This window comes from Gadus macrocephalus, chromosome 21 (genome assembly GCF_031168955.1).
Source record: "Gadus macrocephalus chromosome 21, ASM3116895v1".
NCBI lineage: Eukaryota > Metazoa > Chordata > Actinopteri > Gadiformes > Gadidae > Gadus > Gadus macrocephalus.
In genome coordinates, this window is record NC_082402.1 from 18,414,277 (window position 1) to 18,438,388 (window position 24,112).

Sequence of the window (24,112 nt, forward strand, 5' to 3'; positions counted from 1 at the left end):
AAAAAAAGGAAAAATAGAGCCTTGTTTTGGTTTCTGTTTTTCGATGACCTGTTTCTTGCATATTTGAAACAACATTTTCAAATCAAATCAAAAACCCTACAGATATACATTTCATAATGACTCATCACAATGTCATAATCTTTGAGGTATATAACACAACTGTCATAGGATATACAGCATGCCAACATTATCATAAATATATTTATAAAAAAACTGAAGAAGCTGTTGAATGTAAGAAAATAACAAATGAAAAGGGCCTTCTTAAGGGAAATAACTGGCCAGTCGTTGTTGGCTTCTTATAGTCTTACAAATCAGACTAGAGACAAGCTCAAATTCTTTGGCCTCATATTTGTTTCGACCAATCATGATGCTGTAGGTTGGGTTCCATAAGCGCCTGATGGAGATTTACCATTCACACTTGAGGCTCACTGCAGTAACGTTAGATTGACGATATACTCTTGCAAAATTTAAAAACCTGTTGAAATAGGTCAGAATTCTTTCAGATTAGTCTTGGTCTAAAAACAATATTTCCCACTATTAGGTCGCTGATATAATCATTCAACAGGTATTTTCCTAATATCAAGGACATGGTTTGGCAGTCAGGGAAACATGTGTGAAACATTGTCCAATGTGTTAACCGGACAAATATGAAATGAATCGGCTCTAGGTCTGAATGATTGGGGAAATAATCCAATTGCGATTATTTCGACCAATGTTGTGATTGCAATTTAGTATGCGATTTTTCTTTTTAAAGTCTTATGTTCTGTATTATTCAGTAAACAAGCAGTTAATCCTTCTTTAGTATGACCAACACAACATTGGAAGCAGTCAACATATAAACTGCTCTTTCCTTTAGGACAGGCCTATGTGTTGAGATGAATTGATGCACAAATTGATATTATAACATCTTTATTTAACTATTGAATTGTGAAAGGAAAAGCAATTTTTTTGCAAATCGCGATCTACTACATCGCACTGCAGTTTGAGTTCTGAAATTCGTTCAGCCCTATGCCAGAGTGAAGAAAAAGCCTTAGAATGAAGCTTGTTAGTCAAAAAGAATCCCTGGTCCAGGCTGAGCCCAGGATGTCCTCAAATCCAAGCAACGCCCCTGCTCTAACACGGTAGGATGTCGTGATCCCAGATTTTCTTCTTAATTTCCATGCTCATTCAGATTCATGTCTCCCCCCCACCCCCCCATCTAGGTGATCGTGAGGAACCTGTCCAGCGGGACGCGGGTGGTTCTCAAGTCTCAGTACGGCTATGAGATTGAGGAAGTGAAGATCATGGGGTCAGACCGCTACCTCGTGGCTCACACGTCAGACACCCTGCTGCTGGGAGACCTGCTCACCAACAAGCTCAGTGAGGTCAGCCCCTCAGTGTACCCCTCAGTGTCCTCTACCACTCTGTACCCCTCAGTGTCCTCTACCACTCTGTACCCCTCAGTGTCCTCTACCACTCTGTACCCCTCAGTGTCCTCTACCACTCTGTACCCCTCAGTGTCCTCTACCACTCTGTACCCCTCAGTGTCCTCTACCACTCTGTACCCCTCAGTGTCCTCTACCACTCTGTACCCCTCAGTGTACCCCTCAGTGTCCTCTACCACTCTGTACCCCTCAGTGTCCTCTACCACTCTGTACCCCTCAGTGTCCTCTACCACTCTGTACCCCTCAGTGTCCTCTACCACTCTGTACCCCTCAGTGTCCTCTACCACTCTGTACCCCTCAGTGTCCTCTACCACTCTGTACCCCTCAGCAGTGTTTCCGCTAGAAGAAATTGGTGCCGGTCATGTGACCGGGAAGGTTTCATTTTACCGGTCAAATTGGAAAAAAAACGGTCGGATATTGTCCGTGTTTATTGCACTTAAAAAAATTGATAGGCAGGCTATATAAAGAAGAAGAAGTGTGTGATCATATTTTGATTCGCCATGGTTGTTAAATACCGGTGCTCCGCAAAGCTTGCCGCCGGCTTTCGCTAGCTTGCCGCCGTTTAGTTCATAAACCTACGGTAGTCTATAGAGTGGCGAAGTCACGCCCCTTCCGGTAGGGCTCATGGGACCTATGAGATCGAAAAATATGAATGGGTGTCAATGGAGAGAAAATAATTATTTTCTGGTCCCAGTCTTTATATGCCCTGGATTACACATATGTTGTTTATGGATTTAAATGATAATTTTTCATGCAAAGAAAACTAAAAATGTTCGTGAAGAAGTTTGATTATTTTAGGTTTTATGTGAGGCCGCTTTGTGAACTACAGCTCTTCGCTGCTCTCGACGCATATGATATACGTCGCCACACCCGCCCTTGGAACTCGGCACAGAGATGGCGATCTCTCTGCCCCACTTCACCGCTTTTTCCAAGGGGAGGATAAAAGCATCGAAAGAGGTGAAAACCATTATAAATCGGGGCACGTGCAGAGTTTCAGTTATGCCGATGGGAAGATTGTCGGTCTTCTCCACGCCAGTCGCAGGGAGCGTGACGTCACATACGAGCCGTGTAGTCTTTCTCGTTGTGTTTTCTCTACAGCCTTTATCTGAACAATTGCACAATAAACGGTCGAACTCTTTGCATGAAAAATTATCCTTTAAATCCACAAACAACATATGTGTAATCCAGGGCATATAAAGACCGGGACCAGAAAATAATTATTTTCTCTCCATTGACACCCATTCATATTTTTCGATCTCATAGGTCCCATGAGCCCTACCGGAAGGGGCGTGACTTCGCCACTCTATAGGGGAGCGTGTCTATGTTCCCCGAGTTCTATGTTCCCGCTCCCCGCGTTACGGCCATCCGGAGGAGCACAGAGCTTTTGGCCGTGATATTATTATACAATTATATTATATACTATTATATAAAGAGCTCCCGGAGTCTCAAACGGCAACAATCACTTTCTCCTCCATGCTGCAGTTCACCCAGGACTGCACTGCACTGAGTTGACCGGTTGAACGCTGATTGGCTGTTACGTTAGACATGTCACTCTGTTGAACGCCGATTGGCTGTCATTACGCGAATGCCGCGTCAAAGTTTAAATATTTTTAAAGATTGATAGATTGCGGGGGACATAGGACCCCGCTTTTCCCAAAAAGGGTCCTATGCTCCCCGGTATTTATGGCTACAGGGGAACATAGGACCCTTTTTGGGGAAAACCGGGAACATAGGACCTGCTCAATTTTGTTCTGCTCAATGGTTGAATCTCCTCGTGACTGAATGTTTGTATACAGCGCGCATGCTGTATGAGCGCCGGGTTGATGCGCTCCACTTTTTTCTGTGGAGAACCAGCGCCTTGAACATTAAGCATAAAACGAAACCGGATAGTTTTCGCCCGTTTCGGCTCCGTGTGGACGGGGCCTTATTTCCAATCGGTCATTCTGACCGGAGACATTTAGAATTTTCGGTCCTCCTCATTTTTTTCCGGTCAAAGACCGGTAATTACCGGACAACGGGAACTCTGCCCCTCAGTGTCCTCTACCACTCTGTACCCCTCAGTGTCCTCTACCACTCTGTACCCCTCAGTGTACCCCTCAGTGTCCTCTACCACTCTGTACCCCTCAGTGTACCCCTCAGTGTCCTCTACCACTCTGCTATACCCCTCTTTGACCGATCTTAAGTGGCGTTCTGTATCTATAACTGTCTCTTTGCATGTATATCTGCCACAAGGTTTGGATGCACTGTCAGTGTTTCCCCTATATTTTTTTGTAGCAGTGGTGCTGTGAGTACTAGGTAACCTAGCAACATTAGGAGGGTCCGTGGGGCATGACCCGCGGAAGAACATTTTGAAATATAACCCTTTAAATGGTTACTTCTGGTGAGATTTTTTGGGGGAAAATGTACAGATTGAGCCTCCAAATATGACATAACAACCAACAGAGACACGGTATCTGCTGAGACCAGATCATTGTGCAAATGTGCCTTGAACTTCAGGGCTCCAGACTAACTTTTTTCACTAGGAGCACTGTGGCCCCTAACTGAACATTTTAGGGGCACACACCGTAAATCAACCTGCCAATGTGATATTCTCATTTTTTCCCCTGTGTACTACTACTAATAAATATTTAGATAATAGATGCAGAAATTACAATATGCCGTTTCAAAATCACTGTCACATTTTGTTGTGATTCCCATCTATGCCAACTTTTTTTTTGCAGTGGCGCTTACAATCCAAATGCATGTAGGGGAAACACTGATAATTGTTTCCCCTACATGAGTGTACATATGAAACACTCATATTTAATGTGAATGTTTTGACTGGCTCAGGTGGCATGGCCAGGCTCCGGGGGGAATGAAAAATTCTTCTTTGAAAATGAAACGGTAACTAAAACACACAGAAACACACACGGAAACACACACACAGATACACAGAAACACACACACACACACACGGAAACACACACACACACACACGGAAACACACACACACACGGAAACACACACACACGGAAACAAACAAGGAAACAGACACACACAAACACACTCACACACGGAAACACACACACACATACACGGAAACGCATACACACAGAAACACACACACACACACACGGAAACACACACACACACACACACACACGGAAACACACACACGGAAACACACACACACACACACAGAAACACACAAACACACACACACAATATTATACTTTTGAAAGGATGTACTAAGTACACTTTTAGTCTGTAACTGTATTCTGTATTAATTTCATCGCATTTAATTATACCAAAATGTACTAAGGTATACCTTAACTACTACTATAGATATACTTCTATATAAGTGTAAATAGTATACTAAAATGGCACAACTTTTGACAACCTTTAAGTGTACTGAAGTACACCAGTGAAAAGTATGATTACTAGCATTCGAAACACACTTGCAGTACTATTGCATTATATCACCAGTGTGTTTGAAATATACTTAAAAAGGCAATACAATTCAATTGATAGAATATAATATTGTTGATGTTTATTCTGTACATCAACATAATTATTTACTTTCCTCTCTCTAGTGACATGTTTTTCAAGTGTGTGTGATATCATTGTTTTTCTATTCCAGTGACCTGTTGTTTTTGTGTTTCAGGTTTGCATGATATTTAACGCAGGGGAACTCAGCCTGGTGGAGTATGAAAACAACCAGATCCTGGGATCAGTCAGGACAGAGTTCATGAACCCTCATCTCATCAGGTTGGTGTGGGAGGAGAACACCATGGCACCAAACCAGCTTGGCCTGAACATAGAATAGTGTATCACCATTCACTAGATCATGACACGTTCACTTCTGGTCCATATGATGTCAGGAGAAGATGAGAAATAATATTTGTATGTGGCATATCATAATAACACAGCCCTGTCAAGAATTTCGGCAAAAGACATATTACAGAACTACAAGCTTTTATCAACTAGTACCACATCTCGGTAGAATGACTTTCCTGAACAATTTAGATATCGAACAACCAAGATATCCAAAGGAGATTATTTTCAACGCAACAAATAAGGCTAGCTTTGTACTATTATTGAAGACATCGCACATGTTAACATAGTATTGAAGTCCTATTATTCAAGAAAACCCACATGTTAACATGGGTCCTATTATTGAAGAAGACACTTGTTAACATAGTATTAAAGTCCTATTATTGAAAAAAACCCACATGTTAACATTAGTATTAAAGAACTATCATTGAAGAAAACCCACATGTTAACATAGTATTAAAGTACTATTATTAAAAAAAAGCTGACATGTTTACATAGTATTAAGGTCCTTTTATTGAAGAAAACACACATGTTAACATGGTATTAAAGTCCTATTATTTATAAACTCTAGCTCTAACTCAGTAATATAGTCATTTATTGTAGAAAACCCAGACTGTAACTCAGTAATCTAGTCCATTTATTGAATACAACTCAGACTGTAACTCAATAATATAGTCCATTTATTGAATACAACTCATACAGTAAGGCAGCAATATAGTCCATTTATTGAATACAACTCATGCAGTAAGGCAGTAATATAGTCCATTTATTGAATACAACTCATACAGTAAGGCAGTAATATAGTCCATTTATTGTAAAATAGTCTAGGGTTGTTGATGGAGGTTCATGCCTATTGTCATCATAAACAGGAAACCAATTTTAACAGCCGTAAAGAGATAATAAAACGGTATGCTCAAATTGAGTCCAAGTTACGTAACTATTTGTACATAATTAATTGTACCTACACTGGCTGCTGTTTGATTTAGGCTAGTCTCTCTCTCTCTCTCTCTCTCTCTCTCTCTCTCTCTCTCTCTCTCCTTACCTCTCTGTTTGTCTATCTGTGTATTCACAGTGTCCGTTTGAATGAGAGAAAGCAGAAAGGAGTGGAAGATAACAAGAAGCTTGCATACCTGATTGACCTGAAGACTATTGCCATTGGTAAGGAGATCTGGGCAGTGAATGTTTTGTTTTCATTGGAATGGCATTGATCAATGGATAACTGTCCTAAATGCTAAATCACATTTGTACATTTGAGAACCATTATGCATTCCAAATGAAACCTAGTGATCAGATGTATACATCTGTAGGGAAAAGGCTGACAGTCAGATTAAACCTAGTGATCAGATGTATACATCTGTAGGGAGAAGGCTGACAGTCAGATTTATTTAAAGGCCAAGGGCGATGTTTTTTTATTTCTTTGGTCAGAGCATTTGATTTATTGATTGCTGCCAGCCTCTCCTGGAGCGTGACCTATCGTGGGGAGAGGTTTGTGTGTCCCTGTGAACCTGCGGCCGTGTTGTCTAGAGCATGGTAGGGTCACCCAGGGCAGAGTGTTCTCAGGTGAGGAGCCAGACTAAGAGCGGTTCACATAGACCCCAATGAACAACCAAGATAGAGGAGGAGAGTCCCGGCCCGGAGGCAGCCCGGGGCCCTGTCGGAGCCCGGCCGCGCACAGCCCGAAGAACGTAACGTGGCAGCCCCCCCATCCGTCCCGTGGGCCCACCACCTGCAGTGTTACCTGCTGGGGGTGGCTGCGCTGGCACATGGGTGGCAGTGAAGGTCAGGGGTCTCGATGGACCAGACCCGAGCGGCAGAAGCTGGCTCTGGGGACGTGGAACATCATCTCACTGTGAGGAAAGGAACCGGAGCTTGTGAGGGAGGTGGAGCGCTATCAGTTAGATCTGGTGGGGCTTACCTCTACACACAGTCTGGGACCGTCCTCCTGGATAGGGCTTGGACTCTGTTCTTCTGCGGAGGTGCCAGGGGCGTTGTTGTGTTTGAGTTTACCCCGGTGGATGAGAGGGTCCCCTCCCTACGCCTAAGGGTGGTGGGGGGGTAAACTCTGACTGTTGTTTGTGTGTATGCACCGAACAGCAGTTCAGAGTACTCGGCCTCTTGGATCCCCTGAATGGACTCCTGTACGGGGCTCCAGTAGGGGACTCTGTAGTTCTGCTGGGAGACGATGGAGACATCTGGAGAGGCGTGGTGGGGAGGAGCCGTCGTTTGATATTGTGCTGTGTGTTACACAACATTTGGGAAGAGATGGTGACCGCTTTTTCGAAGATATTGCAGACATACGTGTGACCTTGCAACCCCCTGTACAAGCTCTACCTGATCGGGGCCAGCAGGAAGGAGCTGATGTCAGGGCTGCATTAATGCGCTATTTCAATACGCAAGAAGACTAAACACAAACACACATATAAATATTTATTTTATTTGGAAGCCGGAAATCGGAGGAGCATCATCCTCCCCTGATGGGCGGGCTGGCCCTCCCATCAATATTATTATTATTATCATTATCCCATATTATTGCTCTTTTTCAATTGCAGCCACAATTTGTCCCATGAAGCCCACCAGGGCATTGCTTGTGGTCTCCATTATTTGTAAGATTGTTGGTTCTGCTCAAGGAACAATCTATCCCTTCTTTCGTCCTCTCCATGTGCTACAGCAGATCCTGTTACTTCAAAAAAAAAAGAATAGCTTAATTTCAATTTGGTTACAATCATTTTTGTAAGTCTTACTTAAGATAAAACTCATTAAGTGTGCTCAGTATTTAAAGTCAAGTATATAAAAACCAACAATATCAAGAATTGTCAGTAAGTGGAGATGGTGCTCTATTTGACTGGGTACTCATAACATTTGGACTCTGAATATTCTGTATTATTATTATATTATACATTAGAATATATATTGTCTTATTATTAGTATATTATTATATAGAGTAATCATAGTAAATAAAACAAACATAGCCCCTAGGCTTTAGGGCACCTGGCGTATTGTAGTCGGAATGCACAGAACTGGGGTTAGACCCGGCCCCGGCCCGGCCCCGTGGCAGTGGAAAGGAGATGTATGATGGAGGCAGAGTTCGAGGTTGATGGTTGTTCGTCGGACCTGTGAGTATGTCCATGCGGCCTACATGTGTTTTGTGGATCTGGAGTAGGCGTATGACTGGGTCCACCTGGAGAAACTGGGAGGTGCTGCGGGGAGTATGGGGTGAGGGGATCACTTCTCGGGGCCATACAATCTCCGTCCTCCCAAAGTGAGAGCTGTGTCCGCGTTCTCAGCAGCAAGTCAGTTTTGTTCCCTTGGGGTTTTGGGTGGGGATGGGTTGCAGTACGGTGGTCTAAGGAGCTCATCACTGCTTTATGCAGATGATTTGGTCCTGATGGCATCATCGTCCTGAGACCTTCAGCACTCACTGGATTGGCTACCTGTGTGAGGCGGCTGGGATGAGGATCAGCACCGCTAAATCGGAGACCATGACTCGTATCAGGAACCGGTGGATTGCCTACTCCGGGTAGGACATGAGTCCTTAGCCCAAGTGAAGGAGTTCAAGTACCTTGGGGTCTTGTTCGTAAGTGAGGGTACGATGGAGCATGAGATTGGCCCGAGAATCGGCCTACTTTAGTATAACAGAACTTGGGTTAGTAAACAAATCACAACAACAATGGGAGTTTTATTCATGAAAAATATGAACTATTTACAAAAATAAATCGTGTAGGGCGAGTAGATTCAAAATAGTCACTGCTCATCTTGAGCATCTACTGTCTCCTGGTAGCCACGGTACTGCCCATCTTGTGCTTGGTAATTAGCTCTGATGGCCTGGACAACACAGGAAGCCGATACTGTCTAAGAAAGATAAAGAGAACAATATTAGCAAAGCAAGATAAATGATGCCTTGAGTAGGTTATACAGCATTACACGGACTTCAAGCTAACGTAACGTATCCTATGCTCTGCCAATAAGATCTGCTACTTTCGGATAACTACATTGTCACGTTCCCCGGGACTCAAAGCTATTGTACCCAATGTGTTAGTAAAAAAATCTAACACTTACTCTATGCTATGCTCAGACGTCTGTTTCTCACAGCGGGCTTTGGCTGGCGTTTACAGTTCACTTTCTGGGTCCGGAAATATGTATCCTATACCCAACTGTTCAGATGAGGCGGAAAGCCTGGGTGAGAGGTTACACACATGGTCCCGTCCTCGCCAGATTCAGCCATTTATTCTAGAAGAAACTGGCATAGCTGAAATTCGCTGCAGCACAGGGACTCTGTGTTAGTGTCCATAGGCGACCAGAGCAAACAGGTACACCACCAGTTCACTCTGGCGCAATCCGGCTCCTCGTCCACAGCAACAGGCAAGGCTTGTTCAGCTGCAGCCGCAGCAGCCTCCTCCTCTATTCGTCTCAATTCTTCCTGGCTGTATTCTGGCTCGTACAAATAGCCCTGAATGTCAGAATCCAGCAATAGATTTTCAAAATCCAATCGGCTGTTTCCCATTGCAAATTTGCTTCTGCCATGTTCAGAGGTTTGTGTCGGTCTAGTTCTCGAGCTAAGCGGGGAAGAAACATGGCGGACATTGTGTTTACACCTTATTACCCCTCATTCCTTATTAGTTGGCTTACAAATTTGCGGAAGCAGTGTTTTGTAGTCCTCGGCCCTTCTAGCAAGCAAAGTTTTATTGAGATGACGTCAAACGCGTCATTTGACATCAAGTCAGGAGAAATTTAGATCAGGAAAGCTGGGCTAAGGGACGACTGGGTTAGTCTGTGGGATTTTTTTTTTTTATATATCTCAATAGCGATTTTATAATGATTTGCTGTGGTGAATAATCCCTTTAATGATTCCATGGATACAGCAAATGCATATATGCCCTGACTGATTTTATTTCATCCCTTGCCATTGATAAAGGGATTTGTTCATAAATTGGTGGTATGGATGCAGCAGGTACCATTACTAGTGGAACAGGCCTGTTACAGTTCCCTCGTACAGAGAGGACCGAGTCAGGGCAAAATCTGTTTTTTATCATAGTAAATAATAACAGGGTGCTAGTAATTATTGTGCCCCCCCACAATGCGCATGATGGATATGTGTCTTCTTTGTAGCATGAGTTCGAACCCTGCTACCCAGATATCATTCTCTCTAAAAGTCTCTCTCTTTCTCCCAGTGGACTTATCTGGAGGCTACAACCTTGGAACCCTCAACCATGACTCTAGAATCGACTGGCTGGAGCTGAACGAAACGGGCCACAAGCTGCTCTACCGGGACAAGAAGCTGCAGGTGAACCACGTCGACCCCGGGGGGCTAGAATGATATATAGTATTAACCTGAACTAGGCGGGGATCTGGAGACACAAAGGGCAAGGAAACATGGCACATTTACAACACTTTCAAAGCAACTGGAAAAGAGGCAGTAGGACATGAGATAGTTGAAATGGATAGTAGAGTTTTACTACTATAGTGGATTTTTATTTCCAGAGCCACTGAACCCAAAATCGTATTTTTAGGTGTGAGTATATATCTTCTATGATGTTGACCATTGTAAACTATTCCACTTTGTTAACTTAACTAAAATGATAACGTAATTCATTAGAAAATGTTGTTGGATCCTGTTTTTGGGCAGTCTCTGTAGTCCACGTCCCACGCTGCCCTCTCTACATACCCTCAGGTTCACTTCACCTCGCAGTAGTCTCTGCCCTTGTCTTTTAAGTAAGCATCCCACAACTGCTATTAAAGCAAGGGTAGGCAATTTCGAGTAACCAACCAGAGTACACCAAAAAACCCACCACTCCCTTCCATAAGTCTGTCTATCCTTGTGGAAGATTGAGATCATGCGAGTGCACTGGCAGAGTGTACTCAATTTTGTTTTATCGAGCATTGAATCACCTCTCGTCCTTCCGCTAAATTTCTCACTTGGTCATGGTTTCTTGATAGATAGCGGAACGTGCGAAGCAGTCAAAGACAGTGATCACATAAAGGAGAAAAGGGGGAGAACCCAACGTCAATACACCTAAACATTACGGATCGGTCAACACCAAGCACCCCAAATCGTAGCAAGTCCCGCTCGTTAACATATTAATCCAATTGATAAACCAAAAATATCAGATCCCTTTAATGTGCTACATCAGTTCTCCATTAACCCCGGCTGCCCCCTCAACAGCCGCTTACTGCGATATTCCGGCTGGCTTCCTTTCTGACTTATCTAAATGGAATGTCTAGAAATCCGCTCTGTTTTTTTCTCCTTCCATTGGTTCTAAACACAACAAAAGCAAGTCTGCAAAGGCTTTTCAATAGCAAGATATCTATTAAGGTTTCAAATTTCTTGGATTAAGATGAGATATCTTAACCAAGTAATAATATATATATATATATATATATATATATATATATATATATATATATATATATATATATATATATATATATATAGTTTACCTTGTACATCAACCCTTGCAAGATCGAAAAGACTGGCCCGTTACACAGCGTCATACAGCTTTTGTTTGAATGCCATAATACCAGTATTCCTCCCATATCTCCTCGAAAACTCTTATTTATTAATTATTAAAAGTTTAAATGAGAGAAGAAAGAGAGGAGATTGAAATGACTGTAAATGATGCCTTCAAAAATAATAAGCATCAACCTAAACCTAAGTTTGAAAAAATAAATACTTCAACATGAAACATGAACAAAACAAATGAGTCCAAATAGTCACAGACTCATAGTTAAACTATAAAGAACTAACCCGCACTGTTAAGAATGTATTGTCGTCTTGCCTTTCCACCAAATCATTATTTAAGGACATTTCCAGTATTTTAAACATGGAGCCCCCTTTCTGGTTTGTCTGCATTTACATTTAAATTTAGGGCATTTAGCAGACACTTTTATCCAAATCAACTTACAATAAGTACATTTGTCATAAGAAGTGGAACAATTTATCGCTGTCAGTACAGTAAAGATGTTAATAGAGCCAAGTGCAAGTACTTACAATCGCTAGGCTAACCCATTCCCCGTGTACAGCAATGCTAGCAGCTACTGCAGATGTTACACAATTAAGTACTATGAATACGTGCAATGTAGATTAAGTGCGTACATTAAGTGCCAGGACGTACAACATACATTGGTGGCCGGAAGGGGCTGGGTAGCTATGCAGAGTCGAGGTGAACTCTGAACAGTTGAGTTTTGAGTCTTTTGCGGAAGCTGGTGAGCAACTCTGCGATCCTGACATCGGCAGGGAGCTCGTTCCATCACTGAGGTCCCAAAACAGAGAAAAGTTGTGACTTTGTTGATCGACCTTTGCTTGCTCTTAGCGATAGCAGTACCAAACGTCCAGCTGAGGTAGTTGAGCGGAGGGATCGAGCTGGGGTGTGTGGCTTTACCAATGCTTGGAGGTAGGCAGGGGCAGTTCCATCGACTGCCTTGTATGCCAGTATCATCTTGAATCTGATGCGAGCTACTACAAGGAGCCAGTGGAGGTCCCGGAGGAGGGGGGTCACATGGGAGAACTTCGGTAGGTTGTACACGAGGCGCGTTGTCACATTCTGGATGCGCTGCAAAGGTTTAATTGCAGAGGCAGGGAGTCCAGCCAGTAGCGAGTTGCAGTAGTCGAGGCGGGAGATGACCAGTGATTGGACTAGAAGTCGAGCTGCTTCCCTTTTGTGGAAAGGCCGGATTCTGCGGATGTTGTAAAGTGCAAATCTGCAGGATTGGGCCACCGCAGTGATGTTTGCGGTGCAGCATAACTGATTGTCCAGTACCACACCGAGGTTTCTGGCAGTTGGAAGAAGATACAGTGATTTTCTCAACAGTGACCAGTAAGTCCATGTGTGGGCAATTTTTCCCTGGCATTAGGAGGAGCTCAGTCTTGTTGAGGTTAAGCCTCAGGTGATGGGCAGTTGTCCAAGTGCTGACGTCTGCCAGACATTCAGATATGTGTGTTGCTATCAGGGCTTTGTCAGATGAGGGGAAAGGGAGAAATAGCTGAGTGTCGCCAGTAGGGATGCGATATGAAAGGCCACGAATGTCAACCGTACGTTTTTTCATGTAATACCGTGTCGCGGTATTGCCCAGGATTGCATGGTAAATGCGCACTGTCATTGTGGGGAGTATGGTGAGCGACATTGTCATTAAAACGTTGCACTCAACTTAACACGGTATGCCCAGGCAGCCCACACCACACAAAATATGACTCCTAACTTGAAGATCAACAGTACCCTCTCACGTGGACCTTTGTTTGTAAACACTAACCAGCTCAGTGTTGCCCTGTCCATTACAACAACATTATGCACACAGCATCCAAGAAGAGAAAACGCTAGCAGATAAAAAGAGAAAGAATAGCGATTGAAACTAGCTTACCTGTTGGAGCAGAAAGTGGTTCATCACGGGTCAGTAATTATGAATCCAGGCGAACAAGAAATTGCAGAAGGAGATGACGCATCTCCGCTATTTAGGCAACCAAAACGGACCAGGTCGGCAGTGTGGGAATTTTTCGGCTATCTAAAGGATGAATACGGCAAAGTTCTTGTAGATGGAATGCCGACTTGCAAACGCTGCAAGAGAAAAGTGCCGTGCAAAGCGGCAAACACGTCTAACATGGCACATCATCTCCGTGAGAAACATCCACAAGACCATGCCAATATCGTCAAATCCACGGTAAGGTTGGCGAACATCCTTGACAGATGATATAAATATGTCCAATGATCCTTAATATGTTCACCATAACTTTACGTTAGCTTGTGTACTACCGGCATGTTGCGCACAAGTATGGAATCATTACTAGGTCACACTTAGGTGCCGTTGCCCACCTCCGATAGTGAGAGGGAGGGAGGGGTGAGAAGAGTGCACTGTAAAAACATACATTTTGAGAATAATTAACAAATAAAAATATTGTAATTCTTTTTTTATTTAATTAAGTCAGAATGTATTGAGATAAAAACTGTGTTCAATAAAAATAGATTTGATAGTCCTTCAAGTGCACCATCAAGCAACCAGCCTAATATAAAATAATCCTTTGCCAAGGGAGCAAAATATGCTCCCAAATCAAAAGAGGCGAAGGAATTAGATGATGCAGTGGCATTTTTTATTGCAAAGGACATGATGCTTTTCCAAGTGGTTGAAAAGTCTGGATTTAAGCATTTGATGCAGAAGACGGCCCCACGCTACAAGCTGCCATCTCGGGTTTACTTTTCGGATTAAGAGATTTCCCAGATGTCTTAAAAGGTGCGTGCGACTGTTCAGAAAAAGGTGTCTGAGGGAGACCTGTTGACGAGCAGAACCCCTACATCAGTTTAACCATCCACTACATCTCCCCGGATTGGAAGCTGATGTCCCACTGCTTGGAAACAATGTATTTCCCGGAATACCACACCTACGCCCACATTTTAGAAATGATCAACAGTATTCTCCAGGCTTGGAAAATACCAAAAGAGAAGATTGTCTGTTTCACAACAGATAATGCCTCCAACATGAGGAAGGCATTTGAAGATGACCAACATCCTTGGGTGTGGTTAGGGTGTTTTGGGCACAATCTAAATTTAGCCACCCCCAAAAAAAAGTTTACATCGTATCGTGATATCGTGATATTAATTTTGATATTGTATCGTATCGTATCGTACTAAAAATGTCAGATTGTTACATCCCTAGTCGCCAGCATAGCAGTGATAGGAAATGCCGTGTGATGTTATTACAGAGCCCAGGGATCTGGTATAGTGGGAGAACAGAAGAGGCCCCAGTACCAATCCTTGAGGGACACCAGTTTCAAGTGTGCAAGGAGCCATTCCATGTTACCTGATAAGTGCGATTCGTCAGGTAGGATGTGAACCAGGAAAGGGCAGATTCAGCAATGCCAAGTTCAGCGAGAGTGGCAAGGAGGATCTGGTGGTTCACCAGATCCAGGACAGTTGGTTAGCGATGGCACGTTCCAGTATTTTAGAGAGGAATGAAAGGAGAGATACCGGTCTGTAGTTCTGGATGTCGTTGGTATCAAGGGTTGGTTTTTTGAGGAGAGGCTTTATTCTGGCAGTCTTGAAAGACGCTGGATCAATGCCTGAAGTGAAGGAGGAGTTGAAAAGTGTGGTGAGAAATGGCAGGATGTTGCTTGAGACAGCCTGGAGGAGAGAGGAAGGGATAGTGTCAAGGGGGCAGGTTAGATGTTATTATTCTGTTGACTTCGTCGGAGTTGAGAGGGATAAATTGGGTAAAGACAGTGGTGGGGATGGGAGGAGGGAGGAGGGAGGCAGGGATAAAAGAGGAGATAATGTCCTTTACCTTCTGGGTAAGGTAGGTAACAAAGTCATCAGCAGGGAGGTGTAGGGGAGGGAGGGTTGAGTCTTGACTCCCACAGAGAGACTCCCTTAGTCTTTGTTTCCCGGGTCTTCGTTTGCAGGGTCCTGACGCTTATAATAGCTAGCCTTTAAATGCACAAGGTAGCTCAGGCAGCCGTAGCTCCGCACACCAATCAAGCCTATTGTTGTCACCTTGTGGCTGAAACTAGTCTCAACAACCTATAACTAAAAAACGACGGCAGCCAAAACTAACACAGCGGCAATAGGGTTAAAGTTAGTACGACCAATTGTAATGCTAAACACTAGAGTTCTTAGTTTCAAGACCTACAGCCAGATATGAGACAACCTTCTTAAAGACAAATATAAATGTAACTGTCCACTGTCTAGGATGAAATAGAGTGGTTATCACCGAAATTTTGAATATTGGCCTGTCTCGGGTATTTGGCATAGATAGTATATAAAATGGATGTAGCATCCGGGAAGACCTCAGTTATTCCAACTGCATCCAATTCTCTTGGCTTATGAGCGTCGCCATCTTGTCATAGTTTGACTCCGCCTCATTTCCTCTGACCAAAAAAGGGCATTGATGTGACGTCGGGGGGAGGGAGATACTCCCATCTAGGTGACGTACACCGAATTTGCTGGTAGCTCATTCGTTTCTAAGCGATCGGTTGGTACAGTTGACCGCAGAGTAAGGCATCTTGGCACCGGAATGAACAATAGGAATGAACGCAGTCGAGGTCAAGATGATGGAGATAGCAAAACTAGCCTCCGAGGCGAGGTGAGGGTCAGCGGCTAGCTGTCACTCAAGAGGCCGCGTCCCTAATTATTCATACATTTTAACCTCCATAAAATAAAAACTAGCCTGCTAAAAAAATGATTCACGACCTTCAGTGTTGTCATGGAGATATGAAGTAAACATAATGACTAGAATGGTTTTTTGGACCAGGCTGTAAATAGGTTTAATAAGACTGTGAAAACGGCCTGTTTAACAAGCGAGTCAACGAAGAATTGCTCACTTTTGGTACCACCTCGTAGTGGCCACCCGGTGCTACTGCAATGTTTGTCAATTCCGCATTGGATGCTGGTAGAGGCTCGCTGTGGTTGGGGCTTGGTATTTGACTAATTTCGAATCGCCCCTGCCTGCTTCACAATGGCTGGCTATGGGCATTCACAAACCTGTCCTTAGAACACCCCTGAACGTTTGTTTTCAGAAATGTGAAACTCATCGAGTGGTTAGTGGTGTTCATTGATGTTCCTAATGAAGTATCGTAGCGAAATACAGTTTCTGTCGTGTTTTATTTGGCATTTTGTAAATCCATTGAAATGGGAACCGGAAACGGAAAGGGGGGGGGGGGGGGTGGTGGTTGGTTTGCTCGTTTCTAGCCCTAGGGCCTCTACGAATTCGCTTTTTTGCGTAGGAAATTTCCTTTCCTATGGAGATGGCCCGGAAGTGCTTCGCGGAAAGTTGGTTCGAATTCTAAAAATACTTAGGAAAGGAGCCTCGATGCTTCCTTTAACCCTTCTTTAGCATAGGTTACGTCCTGAGCTTCCTTTGCGAAAGGAAAGGACATAGTGGTATCCCATCATCTTTTACGGCGGCAATATTTAAAGCAACATGCCACCGACGAAGTTTACCGACACTACGCGAAGACGCATGAGAGAAGCGGTAAAGCAGAAGGATAGAAGAGAAGAAAATACAATTGATAATAATAATAATAATAATAATACATTTAATTTAGAGGCGCCTTTCAAGACACCCAAGGTCACCTTACAGAGCATATAGTCATCATTCAAAACTATGTAAAACAGACTAGGAATAAAAGGAAAACAGAGGTTAAACATGAAGAATAATAATAATTAATAACACTCAAAGACGCCTAAAGTGAAGGGGGGACCTCACTAACCACCACCAATATGTAGCACCCACTTGGGTGATGCACGGCAGCCAATCGGTGCCAGAACGCTCACTACACACCAGCTTGAGGTGGAGAGTTAGGGATGAGGTGGAGAGTGAGTGAAAAGAACATATTTAAACACTATCGACCATATTTAAACACTGTCGATCACATTTAAACAATATCGACCACATGTAAACACTATCGACCACATTTAAACACTATCGACCATATTTAAACACTATGGACCACATGTAAACCCTATCGACCACATGTAAACACTATCGCCCACATTTAAACACTATCACCCACATTTAAACACTGGACCACACGCTATCGACAAATAATAATGGATACCAATTCCAGAAACATAATTATTTTAATATAAACAAATTAATTTATTGCTGGTTAGTAAGCACATAAAATACACCAAAATAAAAGAAAATGCCAACTTCACATTTAAGGAAGACTACTGGGGGCAGTTAATTTCAACATCAACATAAGTTTAGCCTCTTTTTTTCTCACAAGTGAATTGGAATTCAAGTGGCCTAAAATATTCCCGTTTGCCACGTCCGACCTAAGTGATTCTCACTGTTGGCGATAACCTGATTGAAATCAATACGACAAGAACGCATGGATCAAAGAGCGCTTGTTTAAGTCAATCTTCGGAAAAATTTAGTTTCACGCTAGAGGTCGGCAATACCCGCCGTCGCGCAATGACGTCGGTTAGCAAGAGGGGAGTCTAATTCATTTTAAACAGTGCTGTCTTGTCCTATGTTCGAAAGGAAGCACCTTTTCATCTCTCCTTGACCCGACGACGTTTTCCTCAAAGGTTAAGGAAAGGAGGCATAAAGGTTAGGAGATTTGACTATTCGTAGAGGCCCTATACTGTTGATACGGAGAACCGAGCGAAAAGACTACAACCACCCCCCTCTCCGTTTCTGGTTCCGGTCCGGTTTCCAGACCGGCGACCGGAACCAGAAAACTAGGATTGTTTAGCAGTCTAATGGAACCAATAACAATAAAATAAACATCCCCATCCCGACCTGTAGATTTGTATATATATATGTTTATTTTGACTAGGACAATAGTGACTTCATTAATATTGTACAGTATTCTCCTTTTAAAGTGAATACAATTATCCATTATTTTTCATCAAAAAGGTTTGCAGCAGAAGTCAAACCATATATACCCTCAGGTTTCATTTGCAATCCAAATGTAAGATGTTAATCTCCAAATATCCTCCAATGGAGTTACTTGTCGATGAGGATGAGGTAGTGGGAGCAACAATTAGAGAAGGCTCTAAACTCTTCTACCCAGCTCCCCATGTACGACCTAGAGAGCTTCTTGAAGGCCACTCTGCTGACACCTTTCTTCTCTCCTTCCTTCTCCAGCTCCACCTGTACGACATAGAAAGCGCCATAAAGACCACGCTCCTTTCTTTCTGCTCCTACGTCCAATGGGTGCCAGGCAGTGACGTGGTGGTGGCCCAGAACCGGGCCAACCTCTGTGTCTGGTACAACATCGACAGCCCCGAGAGCACCACCATGTTCCCCCTCAGGGTGAGTGATGGGCGGCTTCATGTTGGGTTTATCAATAACTCAAACATGTTTCATCATGATGATCTTCAGTCTATTATTATTATTATTATTATTATTTTACTTTAAGGAAAAAAAACTAACCGTCTCTTAGATATTCAAGCAAATGCGCAATTATATGAAACTTGTTTTTAATTTGAATACTTAAATTATTTATTTTTCCATGTGTAGATAACCAAACTTTGCATAGACAATGTACAATTGACTGGTGATGGATCATTTGGAGATACATTATATTGTTGTTTACCTGAAGATTCATCTAGAGATGCATTATAGTGTTAGGGCGATTAATCTGGCGATGCATTCTTTTTCTGTTTATCTGAAGATGCTTTCTATTGGTGTTGATCTGAAGATGCATTCTATTGGTGTTTATCTGAAGATTCATTCTATTGGTGTTTATTTAAAGATGCATTATATTGGTGTTATCTGAAGATTAATTCTATTGGTGTTTATTTAAAGATGCATTATATTGGTGTTTATCTGAAGATGCATTATATTGGTGTTTATCTAAAGATTAATTCTATTGGTGTTTATCTAAAGATGCATTATATTAGTGTTTATCTGAAGATGCATTATATTGGTGTTTATCTAAAGATTCATTCTATTGGTGTTTATCTGCAGATGAATTATATTGTTGTTTATCTGAAGATGAATTATATTGGTGTTTATCTAAAGATTCATTCTACTGGTGTTTATTTAAAGTGGTGTTTTTTTAGACATGCATCCTACATGCGTTGATGGTTTGTTTGCACACAGGGAGACGTTGTGGACCTGGTAAGAGCCGACGGTAAGACAGACGTGACTGTATCGGAAGGCATTGGGACGTCCAGCTACACGCTGGACGAGGGCCTCATAGAGTTTGGCACAGCGGTGGACGATGGGGACTACGACAGGTGTCACTTCACATTGGTTTTCTTGGATATTAGCTAAATGCATGATGATTGACCAGTGGGCATGAGCTTACTGTGTGTGTGTGTGTGTGTGTGTGTGTGTGTGTGTGTGTGTGTGTGTGTGTGTGTGTGTGTGTGTGTGTGTGTGTGTGTGTGTGTGTGTGTGTGTGTGTGTGTGTGTGTGTGAAGAGCTACAGCATTCCTGGAGACTCTAGACTTGTTGCCAGAGACGGAGGCCATGTGGAAGACTTTGAGCAAACTGTCGCTGGAGGCAGGCCAACTGCACATCGCTGAGAGGTACACACACAAAGGGGAAGCAAAACAAGTGTTTCTATCTTGAACATAGAGCAGAGTTGAGTTTCATTTTACTATCTTTCTCTTTTAATACTGATATTGAATGGGCAAAAACACTGCAATGAACCCCTCCGAACCTGAACCCCTGGCTATTGTTTTATTAAATAGCCATGTGTAAACCGGAAGTGAGGAAGTCTCCCAAAGGTTCTTCAGCGCTCTCACCATAGGAAGAGCTATAACTCGCAGTCAAACCTCAACAATTTTTTAATCTTGGTATTTAGGCCTTATTTTACATTAGTTATATTTGGCCTCAAGGACCAATGGAGTCAGGCAGATAGATTTGGCTGTACCTTGAACATTTTGAAAAATGTAAAAAAAAAAACTGAAACCTGAAAAAATCCCGTAAACCTAGAAGTTGGTACAAATGCTCCTTAAAGGCACCCAGTGCAACTTTCGAGGCTTAAAAATAAACATTCAATTTCTAGTCTTTTTTACACGTAGTAAGTTTCAATAACTCCATACCATTACATACCGACATTCAAGCAGCAAAGATGAGACGTCGTTGTGTGGTGAGAACTGATAGAAAATCGATAACAACAACAATGCCGCCATTTTCTTTATTTTTTGTAACCTATAATAAATAAAGCAGGCTTCCAGTCAATGGAAAAATGGCTTCTCCCCACCGGCGATTGTTGTTGTTTACGATTTTCTATCAGTTCTCACCACACAACGACGTCTCATCTTTGCTCCTTCAATGTCGATATGTAATGGTATGGAGTTATTGAAACTTACTACGTGTAAAAAAGACTAGAAATTGAATGTTTATTTTTCATTGAATGTTTACATAAAGTTGCACTGGGTGCCTTTAAAGGCCGGGTTTGGCCAGGTTATGCACAAATATTATGATGCCAATTAGCCACTGTGATCCAATCAATTGTCTCCTAATTGTAATCAATTGTAAGCTCAAACAAAGCCTGCAGAGCTCAATCCCCACGAAGGCTCTCCCCGCTACGGCCATCCGGAGGCGCGCACAGCTTTTGGCCCTGAATTTATATATTATATTATATAGATATTTATATATCTTACTACTATATGAAAGCAGGCCTGTCGGACAAGTTGGTGGGTGCGTATGTGCCAAGCAGCCTGCAGCTCACACACACAGACACACACACACAGCACGCGCGAACGGATACATACACCGCATACACGCACACACCGTATACACACACACACACACATGGAACGTCTGAGCACTGACTCAGACGTTCCAAGACAAAGGCAGCGCAGGACACCGCATACACACACACATGCACACACACACATATTCACGGTCAGACAAATTGCGAATAACACAATATGGTGATTTATGTCTTTAGAGTCAACCGCAAGACTACACTTTGTTGCTAAAATATAATTTTACTCTCCTTGAGCCTCCCAAAATGTCTTTAGACTTTGTTGCTCGAACTTAATATTACTCTCCTCCTTGTTCCTTCCGAAATGTTTAATTTTTCTAATGTTCTGTGTGAATGCTCGTGTGACGTATGCTTGTGTGACTTTAGGCTACTGGCCAGGACACTTGAGGAGATGTTTAATCTCAATGACGTATTCTTCTGGTAAAAGTTAAAAATAAATAAAATAAACATCTTAAACTCTCACGTCAAGTAGCCAATGTACAATCAGCCATCTAAACATTTAACATTTAAGATGATGACCCTAACTGCGATGAGTGCTGCCCGTTCTGCCTCCGTTTTGTCTATGGTCAAATCAAAACAAATTACAGTGACAGTGGTCACACTTATCTCACCTCTTTCGAACTTAGACCCTACGTCATATCCTGCCCCTTGCAAGCCACTCCCCTAAACCCCCGTTGATTCTACTACCGATGTCTAAACGGCATCGATGTCCGCATATAAAGCATCAAGTGTGAATCACCCTCAGGTACGAATCTCCTGATATACAAACACGGCAAAAATTGGTGAAAGAATGTCTTACATTATCGACTGGGGTTTCCACATTATAGCTATGGTTTTAATTACAACTTTACATTTAGGGCATTTGGCAGACGCTTTTATCCAAAGTGACTTACATCAGTTAATACACACATTGACACACCGACGGCAGAGTCAACCATGCAAGGCGACAGCCAGCTCGTCAGGAGCAGTTAGGGTTAAGTGTCTTGCTCAGGGACACATCAACACTCAGCTAGGAGGAGCTGGGGATCGAACTAGCAACCTTTCGGTTACAAGACAACTGCTCTACCTCCTGAGCTAAGCCGACCCCAACTAGAGGTTAAGTGCACGCAACGTGGGCGCGGAAACTGTAATTATATTATATAATATTATACTATATATAGAGCTGCAAACGGCAACAATCACTTTCTCCTCCATGCTGCGGTTCACCCCGGACTGCACTGCAGGGAACGGTTGGCCTGTTGAACGCTGATTGGCTGTTACGTTACATCACTCAGGGAGTGACACTGATTGGCTGGCATCACGCGAATGTCGCGGCAAAGTTCAAATATTTCAACTCGAGCGAAAGTGTCGCGTTGCAAATCCTCGTAAACGCGCTTGCACGTGACAAGGCGTTCAAGGCGCGCCACAATTCAAATCTTGCTCCAGGTTTTTATAGCTACATTGACTTTGTATGGAGTCGTGTCGCCCCGTTTGATGTGAACGCACAGAGCCTCAGAGATCTATTATCTACTATCAAGGACATCCCCTCTATGTCATTTGGAAAACTTGATGTGACAGTGTCAATTTCAAATGACCACTGTTGCAGGTATAATGGAAGTCCATGGTGAAAGACACTGGCTTCAACCATTCAGAAGGTGAACAAATCAGGGTTGTCAAAGTTGTTACATGTGTAAAAACAGCGTGTTAGCAGGTCTCCAAAAAAGAAAGAACTGCTTTGGCAATAGGAGGCTACAACTTGCAATCAAACGAAAATGATAACCCCCATTATTCAACCAATCACTAGTCTGCTTCAGAGTGGCCCAGGGACTTCCAACTTGTCGTGCTAGCATGTTAGTATACTCACAGAATGTTGCTCAAACGATGAGTTGGCTCATGCAACCACACACATTTACTTCAGAAAATGCACATGATGCGACACGTAAAGTTGGTCTATAATAACAGGTCTGCCTATCAATAGTCCAATTCCTTGCCAATTATGAATGGTATTGGTAAAGTATAAGATATAGTATTTTTGTGTATCTTGTTCTCATTTAAGATTAATTGGAGGTTATGACAGAACGTTTTCCAGCACTTTTAATTTGAAGTCGATATGTATGTTTAGCTTTGTCCTTGACTTTTTATTTTGCTTTAATTTTTATTTTTATTTGCTTGCTCTTCCTTTCCCTGACTTCCTCATTTTTATATTTTCCTTCCTTCTGTGTCACGCCTAGATGTTTTGCTGCCTTAGGCGATGTCTCCACCGTGCGCTTCCTCCACCAAACCAATACCATTGCTGACCAGGTGTCCCAGGATACCGTGCGTATTCCCTTACAGACCTCTTCCTTACACAGTACACCTAGCAGGACATTAGACATCCCTTCACACAAGGACATTTAATTCCCCACAAAAAGTGGTCTGGTATCCACTTCTTCTTCTGCCATTATATTAAACTAATTACCTCACAAATCCAGCTTTTTAAGCCGAAGTACGTTTAGAATCTTGAACTATAATTATGACACTTCTACAGCTACCATAGTCTAATAAGGAAGCTTCTGTTTTGTTGTGTGCAGGGAGGGGACGGCTCCGGCCACTACCAGGTACAAGCCCGCCTGGCTCTGCTGGACAAGAACTTTAAACTGGCTGAGATGTACTACCTGGAACAGGTCGGTGTGGCGTCAGACCTGGAACCTGCTTCTTAAACCACCCTTTACCTAATAGTAGCAATGTTCTCCGATGTGCCTGG

At 42.9% G+C, this 24,112-nt stretch overlaps 1 protein-coding gene across 3 annotated transcripts in view; it reads left to right on the forward strand.

Moving 5' to 3' along the window:
* ift172 (intraflagellar transport 172) overlaps window positions 1-24,112 on the forward strand; it is a 516,193-nt gene that overhangs the window by 4,372 nt on the left and 487,709 nt on the right. For all 3 annotated transcript variants that reach the window (XR_009523720.1, XM_060041906.1, XM_060041905.1), the window contains exons 11-20: window positions 1,203-1,364; window positions 4,254-4,307; window positions 5,068-5,171; window positions 6,310-6,395; window positions 10,406-10,518; window positions 18,810-18,977; window positions 19,770-19,906; window positions 20,093-20,200; window positions 23,601-23,685; window positions 23,940-24,032. Coding sequence is in view for 2 of the 3 variants with exons in the window: in XM_060041906.1 (XP_059897889.1) it covers window positions 1,203-1,364; window positions 4,254-4,307; window positions 5,068-5,171; window positions 6,310-6,395; window positions 10,406-10,518; window positions 18,810-18,977; window positions 19,770-19,906; window positions 20,093-20,200; window positions 23,601-23,685; window positions 23,940-24,032 (1,110 nt within the window). In the remaining variant the exon portion in view is untranslated. The remainder of the gene's footprint in view (window positions 1-1,202; window positions 1,365-4,253; window positions 4,308-5,067; window positions 5,172-6,309; window positions 6,396-10,405; window positions 10,519-18,809; window positions 18,978-19,769; window positions 19,907-20,092; window positions 20,201-23,600; window positions 23,686-23,939; window positions 24,033-24,112) is intronic.